At 40.7% G+C, this 15,713-nt stretch overlaps 1 protein-coding gene across 1 annotated transcript in view; it reads right to left on the reverse strand.

Annotated features, from left to right (window-relative positions):
* gabrg3 (gamma-aminobutyric acid type A receptor subunit gamma3) overlaps positions 1–15,713 on the reverse strand; it is a 49,343-nt gene that overhangs the window by 22,439 nt on the left and 11,191 nt on the right. The window contains exon 3 of the mRNA XM_019273083.2: positions 11,025–11,092. Within this exon, the coding sequence (XP_019128628.1) occupies positions 11,025–11,092 (68 nt within the window). The remainder of the gene's footprint in view (positions 1–11,024; positions 11,093–15,713) is intronic.

The following is a 15,713-nucleotide window of genomic DNA, read 5'->3' on the forward strand; positions in this document are numbered from 1 at the left end:
CTATATGCTTAAAAGTGTGATTCTTTCCACTTTTGTGAAATATTTTGGGCTAGTTGGGCTAGTTAAAGCAACATTATGTAACTTCTCATGCAATAAAATATCAGATTTTAAATCATTCACCTGACGTGTGATCAGGTGAATGGTGTCTCTGTCACCTCACTCTCTGTGACTTACAGAGTTTCCCGATGGACATTAAAGCAAACTGCTGCAACCTATGGCTAATGTTAGCTCAGTTTTGTTGGCTGTGAGCTCAGAGCACCGGGCGAGTGTTGGTGTTTGGACCACCAGGCGTTCTGGGCCACCAGGAAGAAGAGATTTTCAGGCCAAGGGCACAAGGGAATGCTGACAGAGACCAGAACTAAGCGAGCGGCAATGTAACTGGGCTCAGCAGCCTCTATGGGCATGATGACAGAGGAGAAGAGAATTAAGAGGACGTTGATGGAGGAAGTTAAGAAGAGAAAATGAGAGAGTGAGCAAGCAAGAAGCTGCCAGACAAGAGTAAATCTCTTCTTGTTGTTGCAATAGTAAATAACACAATCTGGCTGCCATGTCTTGTGTTGTTGCACTTGACTGACGTTTCTTTCTTCTTTGCACCTAACCCACAATAATGACAAATATATCATTCACATTCTTTGCCCGCCACCTTTGTTCATCATCTATAAATTAAATTTAACGGATTAATAAAAAATAAAAAGATACCCTAGCACACTTTGGAGCGTCACTCCTGACCGGCTACTGGCAGCGCTGTCATCATTATAGTAGCAGTGGAGGAGGTTACACCAGCATCTGGTTCAGAAGTATTTTAGCTGACTTCACTAATGTTCAGCAGCAGAGCAGAAACTATCCTCTCTGCCTTTTGTGATTCAGTGCGACTTCACTTTTTTTAAAAGACACTGTGGAAAGTGAAATATTTAATTCCATCATTCATCATTCTCTCCTGTCTTAAATAGGTTAAGTTTGGTCATGCTGAACGGATTCACTCTTGTAATGGAATATTTCCCCCATCAGTTTTTAAATCATGTGGACAAATGGGAATATTAGTCATTATTGAAAATCTGCACATGGTTTAATGTCGATTCTGATACGTTGGGGAATTACTCTGCCACAGTTTACCCAGTGTTTAAAAATGACCAGAATATAAATCAGACAGCAACCGGGCTGACTAATGGCTCCGGATAAACAGCTGGAATGTGAAGCAGCCTGGAAAAAAAGGAAAAAACCCCACCTACCATGATGACACCACCGGCTGCAGTGGCGCAGCTTTTCATTTCTGTAAAAAGAGAGCAGAGGCATATGCCACTGACCTTCCTGTCCCTTTATGCAAATAAGATATTATTAATGATTTTTTGAGAGTTTTATGGATGAACCATCCATATTATGTTGTCTGAGCTGGGTAGGATGATCAGTACATTCTGTATATGTACAGAATGCAGGTGTAACAGTACAGTCTCATTACCAATGTTCCCTTTTATGCTCTTTTATACATGTATAAAATGATACCAAGAAACCTAAATTAGATTTTCAAGCTTTTTGTACAAGATACTCCAACATGCTGAACAAAAACAACATTTTTAGCTTTCTCTCTCTTGTATTCATGTAAGTTTTTCCCTGCAGATGTTGTAGTTTTATTTCTGACCTGACTGCAAAACTCAAGGACTTGGAAAATAACCCATCCATTTTTCAGCTCTCCGCTACTTTTTAAACCAAACCGAAAAAAGCACTTAATCTCTTTTTAACACAGTCTTCTTCTCGTCCTGCAGTTCAAGGTAAAAACCACCCATTTTCTGATATGAAATAGTCCGAACATTAACTCTTGAATATCTGAGTCAAACAAACATCATTCTGTTTAAGTTTAATAGCTCATTTCCAAAAATTAAAGTCCCGGTCACTGCACTAGATACTGTAAACTAGGGCAAATCATACGGCTCATGCTCCGCAGTGTGAAGCTGGCACTTTATGATTATGCAGCAAAAGGCATACAGCACACGCTGTATCTGTCCTGTGCTATGAGACGTCTTGTCATGCTTTTTTTGTTGGCTTCACGTCTCTCCTTGTGTCCTCATTAGAGGCTGCTATGGGTCTCTTGGCAAAAGGAGACAAACTTTCATCTTCCACCTGGAGTGATCTGCTTTTTCAAGCACGTATGTTAATACGGAAAATCTTTAATTTGATTGCATGGACTGTACGATGCAACAAACGTCTTTCAGTGAGCAGTTCCTTTGTGGCAGAACATTAGTCCCTCTAAAAGTCCCTAGTAGCTTTGATAGTTGGTGGTGGAGTGGTGATAGTACAGTACATCTGCTCATAAAAACAGTATGCAGTACAAAACAGTTCAAAATGAAGCCATGGTTCTGCAGATCAGGTACTGTTGACGCTCCGTGGTCACACAGGTATCATGAAAGTGAACGTGGTAAGACAGGAAAAATAGTTTCATATTCAGATTCATTACATGCTGATTGAACCACACTAGCAGCATAATAATATTCCACTGAGATCTGTTCTGTTTGTGGCGTTACCAAGAGCCTCATTATATGATCATCATGCTGATGACTTCATTACCCAAATCTTCCAGCCTGAAAAATGAAAAAATGAGATGCATCACTTATTAAGTGAAAACCTACTTTTCTTCTTCTTGCATCTGAACCATCCTGTAACTAATTTAAACCAGCTGACCGACCTATTGAAGAAAATACTTTTTATGAAGTGAAGAAAAAAAAAAGTTTCAAGGCAATTTTCTATCACAGCAGGTATGAGCCAAACAATTACAGTAAGCTGCAAATTTCAGGAACATTACAAATTAATATGTGCTGGGAGCTAAAGAAAACCACAGTACCAAGGATGTTGCAGTAGTCCTGCCAGCAGCTCGCTTACATAGTGGGAAATGAACTGGCATGAATATTGTATTTCTCTGGATATCCAGTGTGTGATAGCATTAGGGACCCCACTGGCACTGGCTTTCGTTTTGGCAGGAATTCCTGGATGACACCAGGTTGCCTTGGACACTGCATGACCCACAAGTATAAAAATAGCTTCTTTATAATTACAAAGAGGCTGCCTTGTGCAAAGTACCATATTGTTTATTGCTTATTAAAACATAGCCCAGCTTATTATTTCTTCTGAACGGGTCATTCAAGGTGTGCTTTGCCGTCGCTGCGCTTAATGAAGTGGAAATCAAGGTCGGAAAGACGGGTTTCCCATTTGCAGACAATCCAGTATGTGTGTGTGTGTGTGTGTGTGTGCAGCAGGGGGTAGAAAAAACACTTTTCCACAGTGTCATGATAGCTTAATTATGGACACTTTCAGAATTCAGAAATGAAGCAACTTGCTGGAAACCAGTCAAAATCTGGCACATTTGTAGGCAGCACGTGTCCTTGCCTTTTCAAAACTTTATGGCAACAACTTGTCAGCCCTGGCTAGCCAACGTGACACACAGAGTTTTCAGTGAGAAACGTGTGGCCCGAAACATCGCTCAGTGGCACAGGTTGCCCCCTCACACACAAATAATGTTAGTATAGTGTTAGCATTAAAAAGCAACTTTAGCATAGAAAAACCCTAAAAAAGTGAGCGAGTGGGTGAAGTGAGTAACACTGATTATCTTGTTATCACAGCATCTGTCAGTGGGTGGGATATATCAAGCAGCAAGTGAACATTTTGTCCTCAAAGTTGATGTTGGAAGCAGGAAAAATGGGCAAGCGTCAGGATTTCAGCATCTTTGACTATAGGGCCAAATTGTAATGTAATGTAATGTAAACAACTGGGTCAGAACATCTCCAAAACTGCAGTTCTGGTGGGGTGTTCCCATCAAAAGTGGTCCAATCAAAAGTGGTCCAAGGAACGAGAAGTGGTGACAGTGTCATTGAGGCACGTAAGAAGGGAAGGCTGGCCTGAGTGGTCTGATCCAATAGACGAACTATTGTAGTTCATATAGCTGAAAAAGTTCATGCTGGTTCTCATAGAAAAGTGCCAGAACACACAGTGCAGCACAGTTGGTTGCATATGGGGCTGTGTAGCTGTCAGGGAGCCCATGCTGATACATGTCCACTGCCGAAAGCGCCAACAACGGGCACATGAGCATCAGAGCTGGAACAAGGAGCATTGGAAGAGGGTGGCCTGGTCTGGTGAGTCATGTTTTCTTTTCTTTCTTGGCCTCCATATTTCCCCAGATCTCAATCCAACTGAGCATCTGCGGGATGTCCTGGCCAAACACGTCCGATCTATAGAGGTCCTACCTCGCACCTTAAAGGATTTAAAGGATCTGCTGCTAACATCTTGGTGCCAGATACCACAGCACACCTTCAGAGGTCTATCAGAGTCCATGCCTCAATGGGTCAGGGCTGTTTTGACTGCATAACAGGGACCTACACAATATTAGGCAGGTGGTAATAATGTTTTTTGGCTGATCAGTGTTGCTTACTGTAGGAAATTCCTGCTGTTTTCCTTCTGCACAAGTATTCCAGTGTGTAAGATTAAAATGGTAAATGAACTACACTAGGCTAAAACGCCTTCTACTCTGGCATACTTACTTTTTAGCGTAGTCATCAAAGCAACTTTTCATGTGAATTTGTCCAAAAGGTTTCAGTCATTTTGGGTGTTGGGAGTGTTACTCTCTTGGTGAGTATTACTCACTTACTTTCATCGTTTTTGCTCACATATTTTCATCAGATCATGTTTAGCTGATTTCTTCTGGTGCACTATTTCAGTTGTCCATCAAGTATTTGTGTTTATTTTGTTAAATGTTAAAGCTCATATATTGTTATGATGCAAATGTCTGCCTCCGAGTTCCCAGTGTTTCTCCTTGTTTTCACTTTCCTTCCTCTGACCTGCCTCATCACATCACCACCTGCTCCTCATCATCCAATCAACCCGTGGAGTATAAAAGACTGGCTGAACCACCAGATCGTTCAGTCGCCCATGTGGTAACAAACACAACTTTGTGCATCTTTTTGAAACTCGTCCCTTTGTGCCTTGTCTCGTCTCCATTCTAGTTTTTGGATTCTTTCCACCACCAGCTCTGCACGAGCGCTCCCTCTCAGCAAGATCTCCAACTGCCACTGCGCATTCGCCCCTGTTACCAATAAACTATTTAAACTGAATTTAGTCTCATGGCTGCGTTTTTACTCTGGGTCTGCTAAACGTTCATCTTAACGCATATGTGTTTTTATCCCTTTGCAGTTGTTTAAAGGGTAAACGTCCTTATCATAAACTGTGAAATGTTTGGATAAATTTGAACAAGTGGGGAGGACTTTCAGTTTGTCCTTCACATCCAGCTTTTGATTGAATTCATGCTCCGTCCCTTGATCTAGGATTCAGTATTAACCTTTACAGCTTTGGAAAATGTTCTACAGTAAAATTAACTTGATAAGACACTAAAATAATCACATAAAAATAATCTTTTTGTTTCATCACTGCATACATCTACTGCTACCATGAGATTTTAAAATACTAAAAGTACAACCAGTGTTCTTCATAGAAAACTTGCACAGAATATTTTGTGGTTTTTCTTCTTCTGCATGTAGTACATAATTGCCTTGCCTCTTCTCCTGGCCTCACTGTTTATAGCAGCAAGAACATTACACACAGTACATTGTCTATCAAGAGGAAGACTTGCTTCCTTCTGACAGGCTTTAGAGGTAATTTATTAGGTCTGGCATTTCCTCAGCAGATTTAGCCAACTAAAAGCTGTTTGCACCAAAAACATGAAGAAATGTTTGTTTTGTGTGTTTTCGCTCAATGTTTCCCAGCTATATAGAGAGTAACAAGTCTTTTTTCTTTGTTTAAATAGTCACAGTTCATTTAAATTTAGGCACAAAAGCTGCATAAGTAACTAACATTAAGAAGTCAGTGTTGACTTTTGGTTTTCCTGGTACTGCTTTTGTCGTTTGGGTGTCACTAATTAAGATGCTTCCTGATTGAGTATGCCTGAAAGAGCACACTATCTATTATTCCCCATACCTAATTTTATTATTCAGTGTTTCTGAAAGAGACCTTTTTTTGGCACGCTAATCCTCCCGCACATACACAAAAAAGGTATCAAAACGTGTGGCTCAGCCAGGAATCGACTGTTATGACTTTTCTAATCATTTCACCAAACAGTTTGCCAATAAATCGGCAAAAATCATGGCAAAAAAATTAATGGGTGTGTATTGGAAGAATGTTCAAGAGCTAGAGTGCGTGACATCATTGCTGGAGTGGAGAGGGAGGAATATTCGTTGAAAAATAAATTTGTAAACTGCGATTGAGGCTGCAAATGTCACTCTACAGACATGATTACCACTCAAAACGTAGGAAAATTTGAGGCGGTCGCAGTGATAATACTGCTGATGCTGTCATTTTTATAGTTTTGGGGTCAGACACAAAGATGCACCAGCATCTACTGCCTAATCTACTCCCATGTTAATTTGAGAAGAGAAATTTCCAAAAGGAGCAAGGAGCACCTGTTCTTTCTCTAACTCCCGAGGCCAAAGTTTATACAATTTTCGCCTAAAAATCGGCAAGAATATTGTCCACAAGATGAGGATGCGATGGTCATTACGGCTTTTGGTTTGCCACACACCCTTTTGGCATTTTTGGCCACCTTCGAGGGGCTTCATTTAGAGATTTTTTTGTGTGTCTCAGGGGAGAGACACAGAGTTTGTGCGCGCACCTGTGCCTAATTACTTTGGCCTGCAGCTGACCCAGGTTGCTTAGCAACCTCAAGCATGCTTTTGACCAACTTTATTGAAGTCTCTGTATGATATCAATGACTATCAAGACTACAGTTTTAATGTCGGCCGTTTTATCCTTCTCTCTCGCAGACACAAACACAGGCACGCACGCACGCACGCACGCACGCACGCATGCACACACACACACACACACACACACACACAGACAAGATAAAAGTCTTTCAAAATAAGAGTCCATAAGAGTCCATTAAAAAGGCAATGACGACACAGCTTGTTGTATTAATACTGAATTTGCTGTGTCAATAATAATGTATGGAGGCAACAGGGCCAGAGTCAGGCACACTCAAAATGTCTTGATGTTGAAAATGCAGATATTCTAGGCACCTCCAAGTGAAGACTCTGGTAAAGGCCCAAATTATGCTAGTAGGATTACATAACCCATCTGTCCTGAATGCATCAGTAAGTGGTGCAAATCAGATTTATGAATAAATAGAAGAAAAGAAATTGATGGGTTGATCGCTCACTTGCTGTTTTAGCCAGTTGGGTATCAAATTATGCCATCTTTTGTTGAAGAACGGTACAATATCAGTGATTTTCCCATGTATGAAAAAGCTCAGTAGTGCCATCTTGACGTCAAAAGACCTGGTACAACACTTTTGTGGGCTAATGAACATTAATCAGTCCATTTCTTTAGAGTTTCTAACTTGAAATTCAATCAATAGTTTTCTCTTTGATTGTACTTTTGTGATGTGAAAATTGTTTCCTAATTTCTTTTGAGTTTATTCCAAAGCGAAGGGAATTAATCACCATCTGTCTCCTGGAGAAGTCATGACACCCCAAATTATACACTGCATTGCAATTAGAAACAATACAAGTATGACAACTGATACTGTATATGAATTCCTCTCTGACAATGGGGCTTAAAATTAGCTTGACACACAGAGGGGGGTGCTTGAGTGCTCACTGTAGTGGCACCGAATATGCTCTAAACATTTAGCAGTAATTCAAATTGAAGCAAATAACTGTCTCGCATGTATGCACGCTGAATATTCCAGGAATGACAACATAAAGCACATAAAGACTTTGTCATTTGGTCTGCGTGAGCACAATTTATTCTTTTTACTGACAATATGTGGCTTTCAGCTTGTTAAACCAGTAGATGTTCTGCGAACACAAGAGTCAGATCAGGTTCAGGTGAAAAGGCTGATGTCCGATTATAAAGTGGTTATGTTATTTTTTGAAATTTGAAGTCACTAAGGTCTGAACATTTCTCAACTGTTCACTCAAAGCCACTGAGGTGCCTATAATGACAGCAAGTTGTACGGGCACACAGGTGTTTTCACTTGATTTAGCTGATTAGACCTCTTCAGACTGTGTGGGCATTTGCAGAATGCTTGATTGACAACAATAATGTTGTAAATGTTAGGTTAGACACAGGTTAAACTCTATTTAAAGCTGGGACAAGATATGTATCCTTATTCATGAAAACACCTGCATGCAACTGCTGTGAACCAAAGCTCCTGTTATGCAGATGGGGAGCAGAGCCGATGTCGTGCCAGAACCTGAGATGGGCAAATGTAACTGGACTCAGCAGCCTCTAATGACCAAGGAGCAAAGACTGGAGGTGACGTTGACAGAGCTAGGAAGACAAAAGGAGAGTGACCGAATAGGGGAATGGAGCAGAGTGGTAGACAGGAAACAGAAGGTCTTTAATTTACCGACTCTCACGACTCTCAGACTAGTTATATTTCCTTATGTCACAATTGAAATGTTTGTCTGTCTGTCCTTTTGACGCAACCATCCTCAGTTCCTTCAACAATGCTCTGCTTCCACTGTGGATAGTCTGCCACTCTCTCTCAAGGTCTACAAACTCCTGCAATACAGTGTCTGAACAGCAGTACACGCTACCTGTACTGTATGTTATTTGAAAGAGCTCAGAGGTATTTTTGGTCGTACAAAGCTTTCAACAGACTTTCTAAGCCTCCATGATGCCTATTTGTTTGTTATGTCGTTTCACAACAATGCTCGGTGAAAACCTTACATTCAAAGCAGCATTATGTAACTTTTCTACCTTAAAACAACAGCCTTCAAATGATTTTGAAGCTACAATGAAGAATAATAAGGTCAGTGGTGTCTCAGGGCTACCTGGACTGTGAGTTCAGAACACCGGAAGTGTTAGTGTTTGTACCACAGATGTTTTAAATCCCCAGGAAGAGGAGGTTTTTAGGCCCAGGGCCCGGGGAAATGCAGACAGGGTGAGCGGAGCCAGTGTCATGCCAGAACCGGAGCTGGACATGCAGACAATGTAACCAGGCTTAGCAGCCTCTATGGACATAATGACATAGATGAGAAGACCGAAGGGGATGTTGACAAAGGAAGCTAGGAAGAGAAAAGGAGAGAGTGACTGAATTGCACTCTGAAATTGGAGGCAATAAATTGCAAAAATACCAATTTCTATGCAAAGTTGCTTGTATGTTGGTGCATCCCTTCTGTTTCCAAGCTACCAAAGTGTCAACTAACCTCACCCAGCATTTCAGGCACATTTGCTGACCTTATTAAAAGGATCAATATTGGCCAAACGTTGCTTATCAACAGTTACAGCTTCATGTTTACTACCACATATCTTAATAAGTTCAACATAAAAGGTTTATAGATTCACGTCTTGGTGGGTTTGGTTCTAGAAGAAAATGCTTTATCTGTTAGACATAACTTTAAAGTATGTCTCTATTCCCCCTCAGCCTGTCCGTCTGACCGTCAATACTCTATATCCTTTTCTAAAACCCATAACTCTCCCCCCCTTGACCGTTCTTCACACACACTCAACTCTAAGTATCCTAAAATCTCTTGCCGTTCCCCCATCTCTTACCAATTTCAGTGCTTTCCTTCCATTTCTATATCCATCCTAGACTCATTCATCCCTCTCTGATCTGCCTCTCCACTCCCTTCCCTCCTCTCATCTACTAGGTTAAAGCCTCTCCTGCTGTAGGCTCATAAACTCTTGTGAGCTGTGATTTTAAAAAAGAAATATAAAGTCACACCTCTGGGAGACAACCTTTACCAGCCCCTGATACGAACACCAGTGTCTCATAAAAAGAACATCAGTCCATTTAAATGCATGTATCTTAAGGCCACAGAATAGGACAATCAAAATACCATTTGAAGAGTTGGTCAGGCTATTTAAACCAGAATCCAGAGACTCTCACATCTGTCATATCAGTAAGATAATCAGTTTATCAGTAAGTACAATTTTGCTGGACAGTTATTAAACGTGTGACTACATCTGAGGTCAAAGCACACCTATGACGGTTGGTAAAAATCTTATCAAAAACAAAACAGCAGAACCAGAGACATTGTCTTTTTTAGTAACATCAGTTATGTTACGGTTGTGCAAGCAAGGTTACTTGAGACAAGGCCCAACGGTACAGGAGACAGTTTGTGCGGTCCAAAAATAATTTAAGAACACAAAGCTTACAAGGATGGGTAAGGGTAAAAAAAATCCAGAAGAAAAGGTTAGGTCCAGAAAAACAAAGATCCTAAAGCACAAAAACAAAAGACAGAGATAAATGTGACACAACAAATTGACACCAAACACAAAAGCTAACAAAAGTTTAACAAAACAACAAGACACGAGTGAAACTAATCAGGATGGGACCACCACTGTGGCTATGAAGTGAAGCCAATGCAGAAGTGCCATAACCTGCAGTTCCTCAAATGACCACTTGAGGCTGGCTACAGAATGAGTCAATCTTCATAAGTCTCTATGTTCAAATGTCCAACTTCACAGCAGAAATAAACATGTTTACAGCCTGGTACAAAAAACTGTTTTCTACTCTATACCATATTTCCCTGCTCATGACAACTGTACTGAGGGTGAATTTTTATATAACTCACCTGTTCAAATTTATATCAAGGTTCAAAGTTATGCAGAATTAACAGCATGGCTCCTTTAACTGAACACCCAGGCATCATTCAGCCCACTTCAGGTCCGTTGATGATCCACGTCTTTGCCAATTTTTAGATTAAATTATTGACTTGCTGTTTTGTTGCACATGATTTTAAGAAGATATACCTCCATAGATCATCAAATCGAGGATAAAAAACCCCACTTCCATACCATCCACAAACAAGAGTGGTTGACGGTTAAGAAGCTCAGCTCACTGCTGACTGCTTCTTTGCATACTTGCTTGCAAGACAATATTTGCTAATAATTGAACTTGTTTTCCTTGGTCATCTATTCTCACAACAAAGACTTCATCTTCACAAAGACCTCGTGGTCAATACAAAAGCATCAATGTGCATTGTGGAATTTGTGCAAACAAAACAATAAGATAATAACCTTAATGAAGAGGATCGACTCACCATATTTATTGATGACACCGGTCCGATGCTGTTCACAAATATGCCAACGTCTATAACAGTTGGTTTAACTGTGGGGGGGAAAAGAGAGAGCAAAAATAATTATTGACTTTCATTTCGGCACCATACCTGCCTCGTTTGTAAATCAAAGACGGCCAAAGTAAAGTTTGATCAATGAGACTTTGTTTGTTCTGAATCCTTTTGAAGAGCGAGTAGTTGCTGTGCGAAGCAGTCCTCAGGGAGCTGGGGTTGTTAATAATGATCTCACATTAGTCTTCATCACATAAACTGCTGTCATAAAACACCTTCAAGTGTTCTCTTGAATGCATCAATTATAACTCCTGTTAATGATTTGTGCAACAGACAAGCACCATAACACAGCATACTATTAGACATTGCTGCATGTCAGAAGAACATCAGGGGAAGTGCAGGATCGTCCACTGGTTCTCAAACCCACTTATCCCTGCTGGTTAGCAACTAATCATGAACTGAATTATATCTGAGGTGCCAGATGAATGCAATTAACTGATAAACCGGCAGTGCTTCTATCCCTGATTGGCCCGAGATGAAGCGCTGTGGTGGTCTACGTCCTTCCCAAGATCCTGATGTTTTCTACCTAACCTGAAGGTAGAACAAAATTCCACAAATTCAAAAGGCCAAAACCTGAAGCCAAACAATGGTGTCCATCAGAAGGAGAATAGGGATTGACACTGGCTGAATCAATACAGCTAGCGAGGAGCTAACAGACTAAAATTATAAGCTGTGGCGGGCTGCCTTACTTTATAAACTACTGATTTAATCACCGTTTGTTTTGTTACAACACGTATGCAGGATAGATTGAAGGAGCATAAATGGATGACGAGCTGAACTGAGAGACTGCACAGACTGCACATCCAGTGGCATCAAGTGGCCTTTAACCTGGATTATGCTGTAGGACCGCCTTGATATTGATGGTTTACCACCTGAGGTGGACATAAACAGGAGAGTCGAGGCTCTGATGTTGTTAGAATCATTTCCTGTATATAAAAAATATCCACCTACAATCCATGTAAACCAATGAAAAATATCAAACGGTTTCACTGACTGCACAAACACAGGTTTTCATGGCTGGTGCTAAACGTGTCTCATTATTTCACTCTTTAGCTGTTAAATTTTCTAAAATGTTTACCGGTTAGACAAATGTTAAAATGTTCACTACCTAAGTGGGTTCAACAGAGCTGTTCCACTGAGTGGAAATTGTCAGGAGATGATTTGGCGCTACATAAATAAAATTGAAACTGAATGCAGATGTCTGCTACTGCTGGAGACTTGAATTCAGCTAAGTGAACAAAAATAGAAAAACTGCAAACTGGGAAAATGAAAACAAATAGCTGAAATATGCTAAAATACTTTTCAGACTCTTCGGAGCTGAGGGGGACTGCAGAGTTGGTGATAATTCTCTACAACTTTCACATTGCACATCAAAGTCTATTTCCAGGTTTTCGAGGAATACTATTACATATATAAAATAAAAAACGTCTGTATGTTGAAGTGTCCTTGAGCTCAACCCTAAATTGCTATTGGTGTGTGAATGTGATGAGTGCCCTTCTGATGAGCAGTGTATGAATGGGTGAATGTGACATGCAGTGTAAAAGTGCTTTGAGTAGTTGGAAGACTAGAAAGGTGCTATTTAAGTACAGTCCATTTACCGTTTACAATGTCAGTGCTGTGTCTCTCTGAGCATTGTCGTGTCAGCCAGCCTCAGTCATATAAATACAAATATGCAACACTTAGCCAACAATTGCCCCAAACAAGAAAGTCAGAAAAGGTCCAACACGCAGATTTTCAACTAAATTTCACAGCCTGCAGTGTCACATCAACACAGCCCTCACAGTGCATGCACACCAGATTGTAAGAATGCATTTCCTTTTCCTCACTACCTCATCCCCGATCTGCCAGCTCCACTGACGCTGGAATACCTCTGGTTTTTCCCAATCTTTGCAGCTCTCAAGGATTTCACGCTCAGCGTTTAAAAAGTGTCATTTTAAAACTTGAACCTTTAAACCGGCTGTGTGACAGCTGCGACACACTGCTGCCATGAGCGTTCACATTTACATAGCCAAGAGCTCCTCCATCATTCTACATTACCTGTCTTTGGAGTCGTCATGTCTCAGCCAATTAAGTCCACAGCGAGATTTTTTTTATTTTTATTTTTTCCACCTGCCAGTCTCCGTTCCAGCGTTCAGTTCACGTGCTAACAGATGGCACACTAGAGAACACTTCTGGAGAGTCCCTGCTGAGGCAGCTTAAAAGCACTATATTCATAACCACACAATACCTGGTGAGCAAACTGCATAGATCCACCGCATAAAAACCTCTAAAAATAAAACCCAGACAAACAACTTTAAAGATCTGAGTGTAATATTTGACAATATCTTTTATTCTCATTTGTACATTTCTGTAAATCACGCTATAATCAGCACCCATTTCATGCCACGCAGGCACCAGAAACACTTCAAATAAACTCTCACGGGTGAGTTAACGACTCATTGTGTGTAAGCTGTCAGGTAATAATGTCAGCTCCTGCAGCAGGATGTATTTTGACCCGAGGAGCAGCCACAGAGACAAGAAATTAATTGGAGAAAATCAACCCTGCTTCTCGGTTCTCTGACCTGAGTTTCTTTCCCAAACAGAGTGTATTCACATGACATTCATATTCATATGAATACATCACTCTGTCTAATTAATAGAGATCGGTAATGACCACAGGAAGCTCAAAAGGTTTTATCAGGTCACTCCCGAAAAGAAGATGCATAAGTTCTGCGCTAATAATACGATCTTACATTATCAGAGTTCCACAGCAGTCATTATGTAAAAAGAAAAACAGACAGAAGAGGAAGAAAAACTCTTTTGTGATCCCATTGGACAGATAAACTGGCTCATTACACTGTTTCCAAAAGAGAATACCACCGGCACAAAGAAGGTTTCATCTAATTTAGATCACAAATGTGATCTACAGTACCGTACATACTTCATTATATAAAGGAACGCTGCTGCATAACCCTGTTTCCTATGAATTAGGCTCAAACGCAACTTATTCGCATTAGGGATTTATGTTCAGCAGGAAGTAGTGACGTTCATAGAGTGCAGTGAATGAGGAGGTCGGCGCAGGTGCATGTTGTTGAAGATCATTTCCCCTTGTGCACATATTGATTTTCTGATGGTTTTCACCTTGTGTCTTTCAAAGTTGAAATTATAAACGTCTCATTTAGACGTCTGTGACATCATGACCAGCTGTGTAGTTATTAAAAGATGACCAGCGGGAACATGTCGATCCGCAACCCTCTCTCTCCGTCAAATCTACAAAGAAAACATTAGCAGGATATCATGTGAGTCATGAGTCCTCATGTGAAAGTCACATTAAAGTTGGAGACTACTCATTAAAAAGCCTTTCTTTACAGCATTTAGTAATAATCTCACCTCACAGATATTTAGCTTGTACTTCTGACTTCTGGTTTTTAGTATAATCACTATAATTCTACATTTGGTGGCTATAGTTATTAACTGTGTCTGTGAAAAGAAGCCTGATTAGACATCCCTGAACAGTGAATGGTCAATCATAGAAAGTGTAACTACGCACAGCAGGTCTGTGAAGCTTTTGACTTCCCCACATGGTGAAGAGGTGTACATGGGGCTGTAAGGTAAAGTAAGCCTCCATATAAAGCTTAAAGCAACACTGTGTAACTTATTTGTCATGAAACAAAAAACTTAAAATCGTTTTCATTCGAGACTGACTTGTAATCGGGTAAATGGTGTCTCTGTCCTTTACACTCTGCGCCCAAAACTACTGTGTTAGTGTTCTGATGGTGATTTGGACCACCAGGAAGATGAAGTTTTCAGGGCCGGGGAATGCAGACAGGGTGAGCAGAACCTGTGTCATGCCAGAACCGGAGCTGGCAATGTAATCAGGCTCAGCAGCCTCTAATATCAGAGGCGAAGAGGCTGAAGAAGACGTTTACTGAGAAAGAGAAAATAGAGAGTGACTGAGCAAGAAGCCGCCAGACGAGTTAATCTGCGACTGTCTTTTAGTCGTTGGTGAGAGCTTTGTGAAATAAAAGGCTAAAAGACAGACGCCGAGCTGGGCTTCTTGCTGTTGGACTAGTCAGTAATATTAGCTGGCTGCTATGTCTTGTGTTGTTTGGCACTTGACTGATCACAAGCGCCAAGTAAATTACAGAGAGTTGAGGCGGAGCGGCCAGAGAACATCAGAGGGAAACCGGAAAACCTTTTTATTTTTTCATAATATATGATCAATTTTTCAGTGGAAAAAGTTGGTGGTGTGTGACTTAGTTAAGTGTTACATACTTCTTGTGGGTGATCGTACCCTGGAGCCCAAAGTTACATAGTGCAGAAACAGATGTGCAGGGTGCAGAGTGGGAATGACAGAGACACTGTTCACCTGATTACATGTCAGTGTAGCATCAAAATGATTTTGAAATTGATTTTTAATCATTATTTTATGGTAAAAAAAAGTTTGTTTTAAAGTTAGGTGACAGGTAGGTGTTGTCACAGGCAGCTGGATTCAGTAACCAGGCTCCAGGATATTTGCCCATTTTTTCTTCACAACGGCTCTTCAGAAACATTTGGGGTGAGGCCACAGATGTCCATTTTTCATTGTGCAGTCTATGCTGTCAACGGACCGGTATTCAGCAC

The sequence above is a fragment of the Larimichthys crocea genome, chromosome XVII, assembly GCF_000972845.2.
Source record: "Larimichthys crocea isolate SSNF chromosome XVII, L_crocea_2.0, whole genome shotgun sequence".
Taxonomy (NCBI): domain Eukaryota; kingdom Metazoa; phylum Chordata; class Actinopteri; family Sciaenidae; genus Larimichthys; species Larimichthys crocea.